The sequence below is a fragment of the Poecilia mexicana genome, unplaced genomic scaffold (assembly GCF_051168715.1).
Source record: "Poecilia mexicana isolate PSO_F unplaced genomic scaffold, ASM5116871v1 scaffold_15, whole genome shotgun sequence".
In the NCBI taxonomy this organism is placed as follows: domain Eukaryota; kingdom Metazoa; phylum Chordata; class Actinopteri; order Cyprinodontiformes; family Poeciliidae; genus Poecilia; species Poecilia mexicana.
The window spans coordinates 4,430,961-4,447,030 of NW_028263384.1; the positions used below are offsets into that span (position 1 = coordinate 4,430,961).

At 39.0% G+C, this 16,070-nt stretch overlaps 1 protein-coding gene and 1 pseudogene across 1 annotated transcript in view; one reads left to right on the forward strand and one right to left on the reverse strand.

Annotated features, from left to right (window-relative positions):
- The window catches only part of LOC106908205 (protein kinase C epsilon type-like), a 218,712-nt gene that overhangs the window by 154,580 nt on the left and 48,062 nt on the right, over positions 1–16,070 (forward strand). The window contains exon 11 of the mRNA XM_088013482.1: positions 8,910–9,064. Coding sequence (XP_087869608.1) covers positions 8,910–9,064 — 155 coding nt within the window. The remainder of the gene's footprint in view (positions 1–8,909; positions 9,065–16,070) is intronic.
- Positions 11,169–14,116, reverse strand: LOC148155262 (uncharacterized; annotated as a pseudogene).

A 16,070-nucleotide genomic window follows, 5' to 3' on the forward strand; every position in this document is an offset into this window, starting at 1 on the left:
TTAAGAGGACTTTCCATGACTTCCGTTTGATGATCATCTTCAGATTAGATTAAAATTATAAATAACAGTTTGAAAAGACAGCCATGTTGTAGAAAAGTACTTAAACACAACAATTATTACATTCGTGCTAATATAGTATGGTTTACAAGTGCAGCTTCACTATTTTTCTTTCATTTAATCTTTTTTTCCCATCCTTTAATAGTTTTCTAATTTAAAATCATCTTCACTTTACCTACTTTCCTACAAAATCTCTTCTGATCTCCAGTTCTGTTTGGTGAGCTTCTTATAATGACATTCTTACAAAATTTTACAACTGATAATGTTGAACCTCTACTGATTACATAAAGATGCAAAACAGGAACAGACAACGAGGATAAACGGCAATTTAAATATCACTCATATCTATATTTTCTGATCTGAAAGATTTTTAAAGGAACATTGTTATTAACCTCGGTGTTGTATAAGCTGATGTGAAAATATATAATATCGAAATCATCTGTACTCTTCCAACTATTGCCAACACCCTCTGCTGTATTTGTATTTTCCAGATTGATGATGACATAAGTTTCTGAATGACTCTTCATTCTTGTATCAGATTTCTGCCAGCACCAGCTGCTAAATCTGAGCTAGCAGTTTAGTGAGAGTGTTGTGATCTGTGTTTTCTGTGTATTTATTTTGAGGTTTTTCTGTGTTTATTAGCCTGTTCCCTTGCGAGTCTCTGTCTTCCCTGTTGATTGATCCCTGCTGTGTCTCGTTTCTTTGATTACCCTCCCAGTGTATTCAGTCCCACTTGTTGTCTTCATCTCTTGTCGGATCCTCGTCGTGTGTAACAGCCAGTTTCCGTGTGCCGTAGTGTTACGTCTTGCTCCCTGTTGTCCTGTTCCGTGGATTATTGTGATTAAATTATCATCATCATCACTTCAACCTGGGTCTGCCTGCGTCCTCCCTCACCACTCACCACCTCACATCATGACAGGGAGGCTTTTTTAGAGATAAAGTTGATTAAAATATAATATATCAAAAGTCACTTTATTCGGCATTAAAATGATTTGTAATTCAACAAGGCAGGAATAGACAGTAATTATTTATAAACAAAAGCAACGTGACTGTTTTTAAACCGTTTTAACAACTTTCATTAGCATTAGCATGTCTAGTATTGCTAACTGGACTTCTTTGTGTATTTTATAGGCTTTTAAATGTGTGTCGTGTGACAAAGTCTTCCAACAGACTACCAAAATTTCCAAACCCCTTAAAGTCATGGCAACCAGCAGACATGGAGTCTTACTAGAATTAAAAAAAAAACCTATTAATTTATTTATAAGAATGACAAAAATGTTTCGAAATGATAAGCTAGGTCCAAAATAGAAGTCAGCATAACAGAATCTGACTAAGGTAACAGCACTTAGTCAACAAATACCTTTTAAGAAGTTTTAAGACACCCTGCAACTTCAGCCACTAACCATTTATAACACAAGCTTTAACTACCACTGCTACTTACAACTGAAGGCTAATTTATTTCTTGATTTTCAAAATATATCTAGCTGAACGGAATGGATTGAAGGCTGATTTTAAACAGACTGTAAAAACACAAACGTTAATGTCTAAGGAAGAAAACCAGCATAGTAAATAAATAATAGTACAAATCTATAAATACAGTTCATCAGACATGTCAAATTATTTTCATTTAACCAAAAAGTTTGTTTGTAATAGTAATAATTTAGAGGCTGTGTCTCAAAACATAATTCAACAAAGTAAAAGCAGTGTGGTTTATTTAACAATTCTTCTAAGAAAATTACGTAAATGCTATTTCCAATAAGAAGAAATATGTTTGTCATATAAAAATATAGTAAATCTGTAGGGTTAGCTATATTCATTCTGAGTTTTGTTCTATAAATCCTCATATGTTATATTTCTTGAAAAAAAATCAAATGTATTTTATCATCAGCATCATTTGGTTGACAACCACAGTGCAGCAGCATGTCATGATTGTCTGGAAACTCTCCCAGGAGCTTTTTTCCGGTATACAAATTAATCTATCTAATTTGGAATAAAAAGTGTCGTCCCTCTCAAACTGTTCAGTTACTAAAGTTAGATTCACCAGCATAATACCTCTAGATGTACCATGTGGGTTGACGGCATCATTAAAGTATTTCTCTGCCAAAAGATATGACAGCACCAGCCTTTCCTTAACATTTCTGTGTGTGTGTACGTGTGTGTGTGCGTGCGTGTGTGTGTGTGTGTGTGCGTGCGTGCGTGTGTGTGTGTGAGAGTAAACAGCGTGCGTTGTTGGTTATATAAGGCTGCAAGTTCAGACGTGGCGACATATATTTCAGCAGGGTGGCATTCTGAGGGCATGGTGCACACAAACACCACAGACACGTACACACAATACCAAGATAACCATCGAGACGTTATTGTCTGTGGATCATCTGGCTGTGGGTCTATAGAACAGGGAATGTGTATATGTGTGTGTGTGTGTGTGTATCAGCAGAGGGGAAGCTAGTATCTGTACATTTGTAATTACAGTCAGGAAATGTTTATTCATGTTTGATTGGGTGGGACCAGTCGGGACATTTAAACAAACTATTTGAGCATCCTGTTTAAAGTGGAGAGAGAAAAGAGGCGGAGCATTGCTCAGTTATGTAACACCCAATCCTGACTCCCCCCGCCTTAAAGTGACAGCTTCAGCTCTTTGTCTTGTTCCTACAATAATGTCTACTTCAACTTCATGTTGTGTGTCAATTAGCCGTTTAAATTCTTTTGTTTTTGTATAGTCATAGTCACTGTGGGTCATTCTGTGTCAATAAAATGGAGGGAACTGTGGTCGCTCATGCAAAGCTAGCTCCAGATAACAACGACATGAAAATTAGGCTGCAAATCTGATTTGTAGTAATACGTTAGGAAATGTTTTATCCGTTTGGCTATCTGGTCATTAGGTGTTCAGGCAAGAGAGACCAACTCTTCATTTTAAGCCTTTAAATTACTTAAACCTGCATTTCCATATACCTTAAAACTGCTCAAATGGGAATTATGAAATTAAATTTGCTTAATGGAAACGCTCCAATTTTGTAAAAAAAAAAAAAAAAAAAAAAAAAACCTCCTGTTTTTAGATTAAAAAGTTTTTGCGCTGGAATCTGTTTTTCAGTTGTGTTGAAATGAGAATATTTTACAAAACTGCAATAGAAACACTTTTATTCTCATCACGAGTCACATGATCAACTACTGGGATGTCACTAACACCAGTGAAGAAGAAGACAGGGAAGTGTTTGGAGGATAATGACGTGATATGATTTTTAACCACTTAAAACAAACTTATACACATGTGATTGTATTTGTGTTTTTTATTTGATGGAAACGCCACTATTGCAAACACAGTTTTGTGCTCATCTATAATGAAATGCAGCTACTTTTGCCTAGAAATTGGAATCACCAATTGCCATAAATGTAATTTTTTTAAATTAATTTATCTCAGTAGTATCATTATACCACTAGTGCAAATGTTATTAGCAAAACTTGAAAATTATTTCTGATATACAAAAAAAGGTTTTCACTCTACGAACAGCTGTTGTTTGTGGCTGTTTTTAGGAAGTATTCAACAATATAATTTAAAGTCAAGAGTGACGCATCAAAATTATGAATCGTTACCACTGTTGTATTACATCCCTCAGTCCTACAAGAACTTCTCTAAATTTGAAAACATGCTTTTGTTTTTGGCTGCTGTAGTGAAAGATGAAGAAAAACCAAAGATTTAACATTTGTTTGTTCAGAAAAAGATAAAGTGAAGGAAAGTGTGGAGTGTTTCTAGCCATGTCATCCAGGCCTTATTCAGGTATGTTATTTTAAAGGAATGGTTTTAGGTACAAAAAATTGAGCTACTGGTGATTTGGTAAAAATAATTGTTCCTGAACGTTGAAATAACTTGTGCTGCTGTGAGCAACATATTTATTTTTTTATTTTTATACCACAAAAAATGACTTCCTGCCAGGCTGTTATCTCTGCCTGACCTTTCCTGCAACAGGAAATGTTTTAGTGTGACATTAAATACGGTGTATGCTGATCTAGAGTTGCACAGTTTGACTTTACCAAGTGGTTACAGAGTGTGTGCAAGATGGAAATAGTTGTGTTTGGTCACCTGCAAAGACTAGTTAGTATTAGACTCTTGCTCCATGAGACTTGGGCCAGAAATTGTTTTTCTAACCTGACCCTCAGGTAAAGACAACATTTTCTCTTTTAGATGTACCGTCTAAACATAGATGTATCATCTTTTAAATAAAAGCCTAGTTCACACACTTCCTGTGTCTTTCTTAAGGTTTTGGAGGAAACAACGAACAAACTCTCGGTTTATGTTTCTCTAACTTAAAGTGCAAACACTGGTTACTCCTGCTATGACTCTTGACAGATCTCTCTTTGTTTCTTATATATGCTGCTGTTTATATCACAGCTATGTCTGCAACACACACACTCTCTCTCTTTTATTTCCTATATGAAGAAAGGGAGGTGGGCTTCAGGAAGAGGTTGTTTTTGCTCTACCAAGGGAATAAGGAGGCACAGAGGGCGTGGTGTGCTGCAGTCAGTGCTTTATGAAGGTATATGATACAAAAAGGCTTTCATGAAGGTGCTTTGAAAAAAAAATCACATTAAGTGTCAAACCTCTACTACTGATTCAGAAAAAAACATAATCACTTCCTAATAGTTATAATATATTTCTAAGCACCTTCCAAAATAGCCAGGGTCACTTTACACAGCAAGTACAAAATGAAAGAGTAGAATGAAAAGTTAAAATGCAAAATAGAGTCATCATAAATATTTAAACAGAGTTCTTGAACTTGGTATTCATTTCAAGATTTGGTATTGCAGATATATATCATTATGAGCGATTTGAGGTAAATATAGGAGGGCAGGAAGTTTTGATGTTGAAGTAAATTTGCGATGTAATGAAGTTTGAATGGACAGGAGTAACTAGTAGAAGATGTTCTGGTAGCAAAAGTTGCTGTACAGATTGACACTCAGAAGTGTTTTCAGTTTCTTTGGAAAAAGATTGAGGTGGACCAAAATGTCCTCTAATGCAGTGGTCCCAAACCTTTTTATTATCGCGGACCGGTCAAAACTTGGAAATTTTGCTGCAGCCTGGGGGAGGGGGGCGTGAACCGTCAGATAAGGCTTCTCCATGTTGTTCCTGCTAAATTCTGAATATACCCAATTTGGGTTGTCTTGGCCTTTTTATCGTGGCCTGTGGGGTTTTCCCTGACTGGGAACGAGAATACAACCTGGTGAATGTGACAGGTAGCCAATCAGAAAGCACGGTGGCGTAAGAACAGAGGGGAATCCCAAACAGCTGACATATCGCTCAACTGTGAGTCCAGTGGATATCGGAGATGATATGTGGAAATGTTTATTATATGTAAAGGTCATTATTATATATGTTTATTCAGTTAAAAATATTAACAATGAAAAAACAGTCACCTCCAAATCATAGTGCAGCAAATAGAGCGGCTGCTCCCGTCGTCTTTTATCCACCGCCTTTTATTTTTGTTACGTCTTTTATCTTTTAAAATGACTCCACAAACTATCACTATTGCTTCTACATCGTCATCCGTGTTTGGTTATTTTAAATTCCCGTATGCTATGTTGGGAGTTTTGTAGATTTTCTTCTGGAATCGCGATGTTTGTGACTGGAATCGGTTCGTGTGGTTTGTTGCTCCTGCCTTGTGGCTGGAGACACAAACCGATCGAACCTGTTGTACTTTTTATCAGCTCTGTGGTCACAGAGGTTCGGAGAATTGGCCGACAATTTTTAAATCTTGCCGTCTAAACCAGACTTAAGACTCACAAGATCTACTCATCTCCTCTCGACCACTGCCCAAACGCTCTCTGACTCTGGTCGCTATGGTAACGTTTACATATCCCTTCAAAATAAGATACAGATGCGTCACAAAGACGAACATTTTACTTTCGTGAAAATTTTAATTCACGATAATGACTAATGGGAGCCCTGAGCTTGTTTCTCTGCAACGAGACGGTCCCATCTGGGAGTGATGAGAGACAATGACACCCCAAGTGTTGCTTATATGCACTGCGTGCTGGGTCTCTACATGGTGAAGCAGTTTGAAGGCTTCATTGCCTCATTAGCGAGCCGGTTGTTGACATATCGCAACCGGCTATATGTTGCGACCGGCTATATGTCGCAACATATAGCCGCATGTTACAAGCCCGCATGTTACGCGGAGAGGGCTTGTAATGTGGGAGTCACCTACCGGTCCGGGATAAATCCATTCTCCTTGTCTCTTCTCTGGGCCTTTTCCCCTTCGCAAAGAAACCTTCCAAAGACACCTGATCTGTTTCTTACTCATTTTGCTGCTTGTGGGCTCAGCGTTGGTGCGCAAGTAACCGAGAGAATCCAGTTAAAGGATTTTCAAAATAAAAAATCCTCCTGACTCAAATAATACATAAAATAAGCTTATATTAATATTTAATTATTTCTTGCGCGGCCTGGTACCAATTGGTCCACGGACTGGTACCGGTCCACGGACCAGGGGTTGGGGACCACTGCTCTAATGCACACAAAGGGATAAGACCAGACGAAAAGTGTCAAATATTGTCAAGAGGGCTTTGGGGTGATTTGGGCTGGCCTTTATAAACGGCACACAGGGACAGTCTAGGGCAGGGGTGTCCAAACTTTTTGCAAATGGGGGCCAGATTTGGTGAGTTAAAAATGTAGGTGGCCGACCTTGGCGGACGTTCTTTACATGGAACAGCAATATATTTAAACACATTTCAGCAAGCCATTCTGTTTTACATTTGGTTTTTTATTTTAATTTCAGCGATCTTAAGCATGTCTTTAGGTTCATTTGAAACAAGCATATCATATGCAATTGAATATTCACTTAACTTCACTTTTTTAACACTAACTTTTTTCTAACAATAATTACAGAATTTTTAAATAAAATAACAGAAAAATGAGCAAGTAATAGTCATATCAACAAGTGCAGGGCTCATTTGAAATATGACATATTAGTAAATGTTGATTAGATTTTTAAAAGTTTATTATTCTGGAGTGAAAACTGAAAACTTGTCTGAATTTATGACTGATTTTGATCTTAAAAAACAAAATTTATTCAGAGACTTATTGTAAATGACTTGCTGCATTAATGTGATACTGAGATCTGGACTGCAGCACATAGGCCAGGTCTAGCTCAAAGGCAGTGGTACTGATGTGCAAGATGTCTCGTAAGTGAGAGTTATTTAAGTTCACAACCGAGAATGTCTTATCACAAAGATGTGGACTAGGGTTACAACCCGTACCGTATTGAACCGAAACGAAATTTGCTCCGTTTTCTACAAATGTTTATGTATAATAATGAAGTGGTCCCCGAGTACTTTATATAGTCGGCTGCCCCAGTCATTGTTTCACTCACGGTGTTGCGATATTGCGTCCAACTGCCGCAGTCGCACCCCCTTCCCCACAAGACTAGGACGACGCGTCCCTTATTTTGATTTCTGACAGGTGGCAACCCTAACGTCGACCCAAACAAGCTTAGCATTTTCTTACCAAACCAAATCTCTCAAAACCTGTCCTTATCCAGCTGTCGGTAAAAGTTCGCGAGAGAAAGCTGCTGGTGCCGACCTGCTGGCGGCTCTCTGCGTCACTCTGCAGCTCAATGAGCTCCAGCTGCAAATGGTCTGAGTCACAGGGCTGCTCCCCTCTAATGGGTAAATGAGGAACAGCATTTAGTCTGTAAGCTCCGCCTTATGCAGGTAACAGTACTGCTGCCCAATGTATTAATGCTACGTGTGGGCCAGACGTTATTGATTTTATGACGGAGGCTGCAGGCTGGATGAAATTTGACCACGGGCCGCATTTGGCCCCCGGGCCGGACTTTGGACATGTCTGGTCTAGGGCCTGTAGTTTATAGGTGTTTTTTTTTTTACAAATCCATGTTTTGCAAAAATTGTACTCTACAAAAAACTTAACACACATCAAGTGAGGTGTTTTGATAATGTTAGATTTTTTAATATAAACAATACAAGTAAATAAATCAGTAAAATCTGAACATTGTAAAGTTAGAGTACATCTTTTTGGGATCAACATGTAGACATCTACCAAACCTTTTAGGCCAAAAATGCATTAATTCACACCTACTGATGTGTTGGTCCACCTATCAGTGAACTGTCATTGAGTATGAAACAGATTTGGTACCAGAACCAGAACAGATCCAGCCCACATCCTTCTAAATCCGATCCGGTTTAATACAAAACCTTGAGGAACACCTGTGGTGTCTGATCTCAATGTATAGCCAGGGATGAGTATATACCAGCTGAGGTTTGTGCCATTCATTCATAAATAGCATGTCCAGTAGCGAGTAATGGGAGGAAATGTCAAAGCTCAAAGTCACACTAACAAAGATGATAATGGTTCTTTCATCAGCTGCCATTAGGACGTTTTTGTAGATCTTAACTGAACCTGGAATTGTTGATAGAGCTGTTCAGATATCTTTATTTATTCTGGTCAGAACTAAAGACATGAAACAAGAATTTAATAAAATGAAGCCTAGGGATTAAGTCAAACTGGAACATGTCTCTAATCTTCATACGCAGTGGCTCATTCTCTCAGGCAGCAGTTACCAACGCCAAAGATTTTCTCAATTAAACTTTCTAATACCACACTCTTTCTGTGTGAGTCTTTCCAGGTTGAACTGCAGTCATGTCACTAAAACTTTCCAAGAAGAAATCAGTGTGGAAGAAAACTTGAACAATAAATGGAGGCCAACTATAGCCCCTACAAATATGTCTTCAGTAAACAATAATGGAATAAAGCTAATTGTTCCTGTCATTCTGCTTCACTATAAACGACTGTAGCTACATCATAAATTCAGAGCATCTTTCATGCGTCTCCCACTTTCTGGGACTAGGACCGTCTGTTCTTCGTAATGGAGTACGTTAACGGAGGCGACCTGATGTTCCAAATCCAGCGGTCTAGGAAGTTTGACGAGGCGCGCTCCCGATTCTACGCCGCTGAGGTCACGTCTGCGCTGATGTTCCTGCACCAGCATGGAGTCGTTTACAGGTAGGAGCCATGGCTTTCGACATGCTGTGACTGCAGCTTGTTGAGAAGTTTGGTCTCTGGTTGGCTATATCTCTTTCTTTTTTCCCTCTCCCCTCTGCTGTCATTTGATATTCTGTGAAGTTTGATGCTTATTTGATTTAATGCCACCAACTATGATCTGTATTATGGAAGAATTCCTCTTTAAAGGATTTCTCTGGAGATGTGAAGTAAATTGTGCCATTTGGCAAACTTGAGTATTGCAGCTTATACATATGTTTCATATGTTTGTATTTTCCATCATAAATAAGAACTCTTCTTATTTATGATAGAATAAATTGTTCCACCCAAGTTAGAGGCATTTTTTATGCCTCTAACTTAGAAGCTTCTTGTAATTATGCCTCAGTGATTACTTTCACTTTTGATAACATCAGATGTTCTAAATAAATTATTATTCTTTCAAGAATTGATTTCATAAACACCAACTAAACAAAACTGCAGTGGTGGGCACATTTCCGTTGATCCGCTAATGTGCTAGTAACAGAGGTTTTAGCTTAACACTTTTGCTAATTTTGGAAACGTTTAGTGCACTTAGCTTCCCCTAAATAATTTTTCTGGATAAATTTGAAAGCGATAATTTTCTTGGGCGTTTGGTAATCTTCTGGCTGAATAAACTTTGACATCACGGTCAAGAACGCCATGACAATGGCAGTTTAAAAAGTCACAGTGGTTTGAGACATGATCAGAAATTAGGAGCTAATTATGCTGATTTCATCACAGTCTCAGCTTCAATAGTAAATATAATATAAATTTAACACCTTTCAAATGTAAAATTTTAAGCACAGAAAATGCGACCTAATCTGAGGCTTTGCTTGTTTGACGTCATTCTGGGACGAGGAGCTAAAGCTACATATTTTTCTGTGAAAACATGAAAGTGACGGATCTTGATGGTTGAGCTAACAATGGTCTGGCTGGAGACGTCACCATGACTCCAGCAGGAAGTTGTGTGATGTTATTTTATCATGTCTGTTGTTGGCCTTTCATGGTGTGCTCTGGAGTTCAGTCACAGTGACATGTTTCTAAATATTTTCTCCAGTTATGAAATTTTTACTTTATGACCTTTTTGGATCTGTGTGTCAAGATTTCCTCACTGTGCTTTTGTTTCATGCGTCATCTGTCTGTGCAGACCCCTCAGCCATAATATCATTGTCAACTGACTGCAAACACATAGGTGTTTGCAGTCTATGCTCACAAAAGCAAGCATAACACCATTGTGGCAGACAGATGATCAGTTTCATTTCCAAAAATATCTGCAGGAAGAAAAGGGACTTTACCTTTTGTGTTGTTTTTTCCCCCTAACACATTTAATTTGGTGTTTGGAGTTTTTGTGTATGTGACCTTGTGTTTTCCTTACACTTTTTTTAAAGAGGCTTTTTGTATTTGATAGATGGCTTAACTTGAGACTTTTTCTCAAAATCAGTTTTTCAATAAAAATATCATCTCCTGCTATAAATTAACCGTAACCCAAATATCTTAAAATGTCCTCCCTACACTTTGGAAGCCAATAATCACTTAAAGTATGATTACACACCCTTCAAGTATTTTCCTCTGTAAAGTGTGTAAATGTTTCCAAATGGCTAAGGTTGACATTACATTCCATACAAAGGATCTTAAACACTCAGGTGAGAACATTTTAGCAAAATGTTGCAAAATATAATCACCAGACAATATTCTTAATGTTGACAGAAAATGCTGCAGCAGCTGAACTATTTATCATTAAACTTTGGTTGGTTTTCTAGTCAAGCTGGATGCCAGTGATGTCTGTAATTTCACTCTACAAGAAAATAAAAAAAACAGCTTGATAAGCCTTTACATGAAGATATTGAAGGTTTTAAGAACTATGTTTAAAAAATAAAAGCACCACCTTAAACCAGTGCTAACCTCTTAAAGGATTTATAAATAGTACCCCAAACTACGAAAGATATATCTGTATAAAAAGTGAGTAAACAGTTACAATTGATTTTTAATACATTAATCCACAATACCTGTTGTCTTCGAACTGTACTTTTTGGTCTGATCATAATTGTTACGTAAGCAGATGCTGATCATCCTCTGTGTGAATCTGAGGTCACAGCAGTGAGGACTGACACTGAGCTTTGAGTCTGTAGTGAGCTTCACAGTAAGCAGAGACATTCGACACCCACCTGTGAGGTTTGAGAGGACCATTAATAAAGCACTATGAAATATCAATGTTTTTTTTTTTACTGATTCAAACATCAAGACTAAGAATTTATAATCTGGTGGACTGGGTATATATCTGCAAGGTTTCATGATTGATGCTACCATGAACAGGGAAGCAAATGGTGACAACAACAATCATATTCTTATGAATTAATACATTTACCATTTAATGTTCCTATTTGATCAGCAAATCTTTCCACATGGGAATCATTCTAAGAAGTAACAACACTGGCGTTCGCATCTGATGCTTTTCAGAAGCCCATTACAAAGGCGCTAAAGCAAACAGACCTTTACTCTAACGCCTTTGAATCAATTGAAAATCTAAAATACTAAGAGTGGCCAAACCTGAGCTGCATTATCCAATGCTACACTAAAATAACCCTTTACAGTGGAACCCCGCCGCTTCACGGCTTAGTATTTGGGGTATTTAGTATTTGGGGATATTACTGTGTTTTTCTGTAGAACACAACTTCAAATTATTCAAGGAAATTTTGACTACCATTAGTTTTTTTTGTAGCAGTCGAAGGCTTAGCAGCATCCGTTAAAGGGACCTGCCAATATCCCTTGCAAAGATCTAAAGTACTTATATATTTAGCCTGGCCAACACATTCAATGAGGTCATCCAACCTTGGTAATGGGTAAGCATCAAAGTCTGATTGAGTATTTACCTTTCTAAAGTCAATGCAAAAACGGATGCTCCCATCCTTTTTGATTACCAAAACCACCGGGTTGCTCCATTCACTGGTGGATGGTTCAATCACGCCCAGCTTCAACATGACCTCAATTTCCTCCTTTTAACACAGGAGACATCTTCTCTGGGATACGATACATTCGATGTCGAATGGGAACACTGGTCTTCAGACGAATATCGTGTTCCACCAAGTTTGGTTGTTCTTTGAAAAGATCTGAAGGAATAATTGCCTCCAACTCCTGTTGCTGGGTGAGAGTGAGATGAGAGAGGTCAAGTGAAATAACAGTCTTTTACAGATGGCAACTCACCCTCATCATCTTCCTCTTGCACAGCACGCACAAAGCACTGCTGACTAAGGGGTGGAGCCCGAGATTTCCATTCCTTAAGCAGATTGATATGAAAGGTTTGCTTTGAATTCCTTCTCTCAGGCATCTCAATCTCATAGGTGGTAGCACTTAGCTTCGTTACAACAGTATATGGCCCCTGCCATTTTGCTAAAAGTTTACTGTCAGATGTTGGAAGTAGTAAAAGAACCTTCTGACCTGGTTTGAAGGATCTGCATCTGGCCGTTTTGTCATACCAGGTCTGTTGCTGCTGTTGAACCTTTTCCAGGTGCCTTCTGACGAGGTTGGTTGTCTCCTCCATCTTCTGTCTCATATTTAGAACGTAGTTGATGACATTGGTTGACTGATCCTTCTTGGCAACCCAGGACTCTTGAAGAACATCCAGAGGGCCCCTCAGCTGCCTGCCATAAAGAAGTTCAAATGGCAAAAAGCCAGTGGACGCCTGCGGAACTTCCCGATAAGCAAACAGAAGATAGGGTAACCACTTATTCATCAGACTGTTGTAATCTCTTGAAGTCAACTTGTGAGCCCACAATGTCCCCATCAAGATCTGGCAATCCCAAAGATGTTTGTCTAACCATGCCTGCCATTTTCCAAAGCCGCCTTTGTTGTTTGCTTTTCCTCACTTTAGCCACACTCTCAGAAGGAATATCTTAATCAAAGAAGGGCAGTTCTTGTAGAGAATTCAGTTCACCAGTAGTCTCAGGGTTTATTTGCTGGCCTGTCTCCACTGTCTCAGGTATAGGTTCAGAATCATCATCCCCAGCTAATTGTTTAGCTTGTGTTTGTGATCGGGTTACAACATACACCGGCTTACAGGCCTGGATCAGTTCTGGCAAGACTGGAATATCCTGACCCAAAATAACTTTATGGGCAAGACCTTCCACTACACCTACCTAGAGATAAGTTTGATTTGCCACTTCTAGATAGACGGCAGCAGTGGGGTAAGTTTTATGATCACCATGCACACAGGAAATTTCAAGGCCTGGGCCCTGTAGATAGCACTGATTTATATGACCCTCTTGACCACAGAAATAGCAGACAACATATTTTGTTTCCAACTTAAGCTTGGATGAGAACATTTTCCCCCTTTGTCAGATGACAGGGATAGCCCTGTCATCTGACCTGGACCACCACCCAAACCAAACCCCACAGACTTACCCTGCATTAAGCTGGACTTCTGTTGCAGGTTGTATCGGAAGGTTTTTGGTCCCCGTCTTGCAGCCAGGAAGTTTTCAACAAGTTCTGCTGCTTCTTGTGCCGATGCTGGGCTCCTCTCTTTGACCCACACTCTCAGCTCTGGTGACAGAGAACTGTAGAACTGTTCCAGGATGAGAATCTCCCCAATCTCATCCTTTCTTCTCCTCTGAGGCTGTATCCACTTCAGGTAAAGGTCTTTCAGACGGTTGTAGAACTCTCGAGGGGTTTCATTCACATGGACCTCTGGTTGTTGTTGTTGGTATACTTCTTCATTAATTTCTTACTTTGTCAAGATGGCTGCTTTTACGTCACCATAGTCACAGGAATCCTCTGCAGCCATGGCCACATACGCTGCTTGAGGTACCAACCTTACTGCCCAGTCCCTCTCGGGCCACAGGTATGCCATTGCTAACCTTTCAAAGGTTGTCAGGTACTGTTCAATGTTCTCTCCCTCCTCAAACTTTGGAATATCAGATTGAGTCCAGGCTCTTTGTTTTGGCTCACCTCTTGATTGATGCCGAGAAGCTGGCTCTACATTATCTTCTGAAGAGGGGCTTGAATGAGAACAAGCTTCAGTTTTCTGCCGCTTCTCCAAGTCATCTCTGTATCTGGTGCCCTCTTCTTTCTTGCTTACATCCTTCTTTGTCCCATTTGTCAACAAAGTCACTCTGGAACTGAAGACATTTTTCCAGCATGGCAGCAATGTTCTTCATGTCCGCAGATGCTGTTTCATCACTGAACTGCAAAGTTGGCTGACCTGTAGCTCCATCCTGCTCTGCATCCTCCACTGGAGCTGATTCCGCAACTTTAAGGCCTTTTATCTGCTGCTTTGGACCCATAATTAGCTCTTATCTGGACATCAGCGTCGCATCCCACTTCTGACACCAAGTGTTAGTTTGCGATCAAAAACCAGACTGGAACCAACAGTTTTAGAGCTCTCAGTATTTTTTCTTTTATCTTCAGCTTCACACACTTCAGTTCAGTTTACAGCATATCATGTCAGTCAAACAAGAGGAGGGAAAATCTCCCTCTCATCTGAACCACCTGGCTTTTAAGGGGTTGGCTTCCACCAGGAGTAATTAGAGGGGTGGAGACATTCACATTTCTAGAAATAAACATTTGTACTAAATTATTCCTATAAAAATGTCTACACAGCTACAATTACCTCAAACAAAATTAGGAACAAAAACAATCTGGATCCAAACAAAATCAAAAATACATCTCTCCTCCCTCTCAGACAATGGATTGTCCCAATGAGGCTGATTGAAAACACCAGGTCCTTGTCAGCACTGCTCATGAGCGCGCTTCCATGGCAGCACATGACCAGGTGACCTCAAAGAGAGGAGAAGATGATTAAAACAAGTAAATAAGTCACATTACTTCCTCAAGCACAATACATTTACCCAAAAAATTAGAATATATAAATACACAAAAAACAGCACCTGTTAAGGAGGGGGTAAATCCCTCACAAGCACATATCTATGTTTTTAAGTAAACACAGCCCAAGCAGCTAATGTACCTCGACAAAATGCTAGTTAACGTGCTATTGACTGCCGTTTGCAAAGCAGGCGCTGATTGGCTCTACCCCAAGAGTGGAAATGAGGAAGGCTTCTGAGGCAGAGCCAAGCCCGTTCCCACTGTGTCTATTGATGCATGAGAAGGCTCTGGTCCATCCTTGTCTTCTTCATGAACAACTTCCATGTGTTTCTCATCACCACATTTTCTGGAAATCAATGCCATTAATTCAAACTCAGATATTGGACTCAAAACCTTTCCTGCAGACTTTAATGCAGGGATACCCTCAGAAAACTTGCTAAGCCCGATGGTCAGGGCACTGAAGCGGTCCACCGGGATTTTGTATTAAAAGATGTAAAAGATGAACTATACAATCTTAAAAACAAGTAAAAAAAAATAATTAAAATAAATATCAATTATTTGCACTTCTGTTCAATCCAAATTAAGTCATCAGTAGTAGATCTAAAAACATAATGTAATGCTGATCACATTTAGAACCGGCCCAAGGCATAAATGAACTAAGACATTATCAATGCTGCTAAATTTGATTTAATGGTTTCAGCATATATACATTAAAAGATTATAAATTGCTTAACATTTAAATTTAAGATATTAAGGAGCTGGCAAGTTTACTCTTTAAATGTTCAAAGTACAATTTTCATAGTTAGATTGTTTTGTTACCATAACAACAATCTGATGCCATGAGTTTAATCGCTGAGTTTTAGCTGTTGATTAATGCATCTTAGTAAACTACAATTACATTTGACTGCTCGGTCAATTAAACTAGGCCCCCTCTTCCAGATTTTGTGAAAATCTTCCAGAACATCAGTTGCTGCTGTTCTTAGCAGCAACAGGGGCCCTTAAGTCAAATTCTCTTCAAGGTCTCATTCAGCATTGGACTGGCCCTGCATGATGAGCTAGACTCACTGCACAGTGCATCTCTGCAGCTGGATGAATTTCTGTGGCTTTAGTAGCTCTTCTATTTCGTGTCTGTTGAGTTTTTAATGAGTGCCATATCAGCTCTTTTAGAGCCAAAACT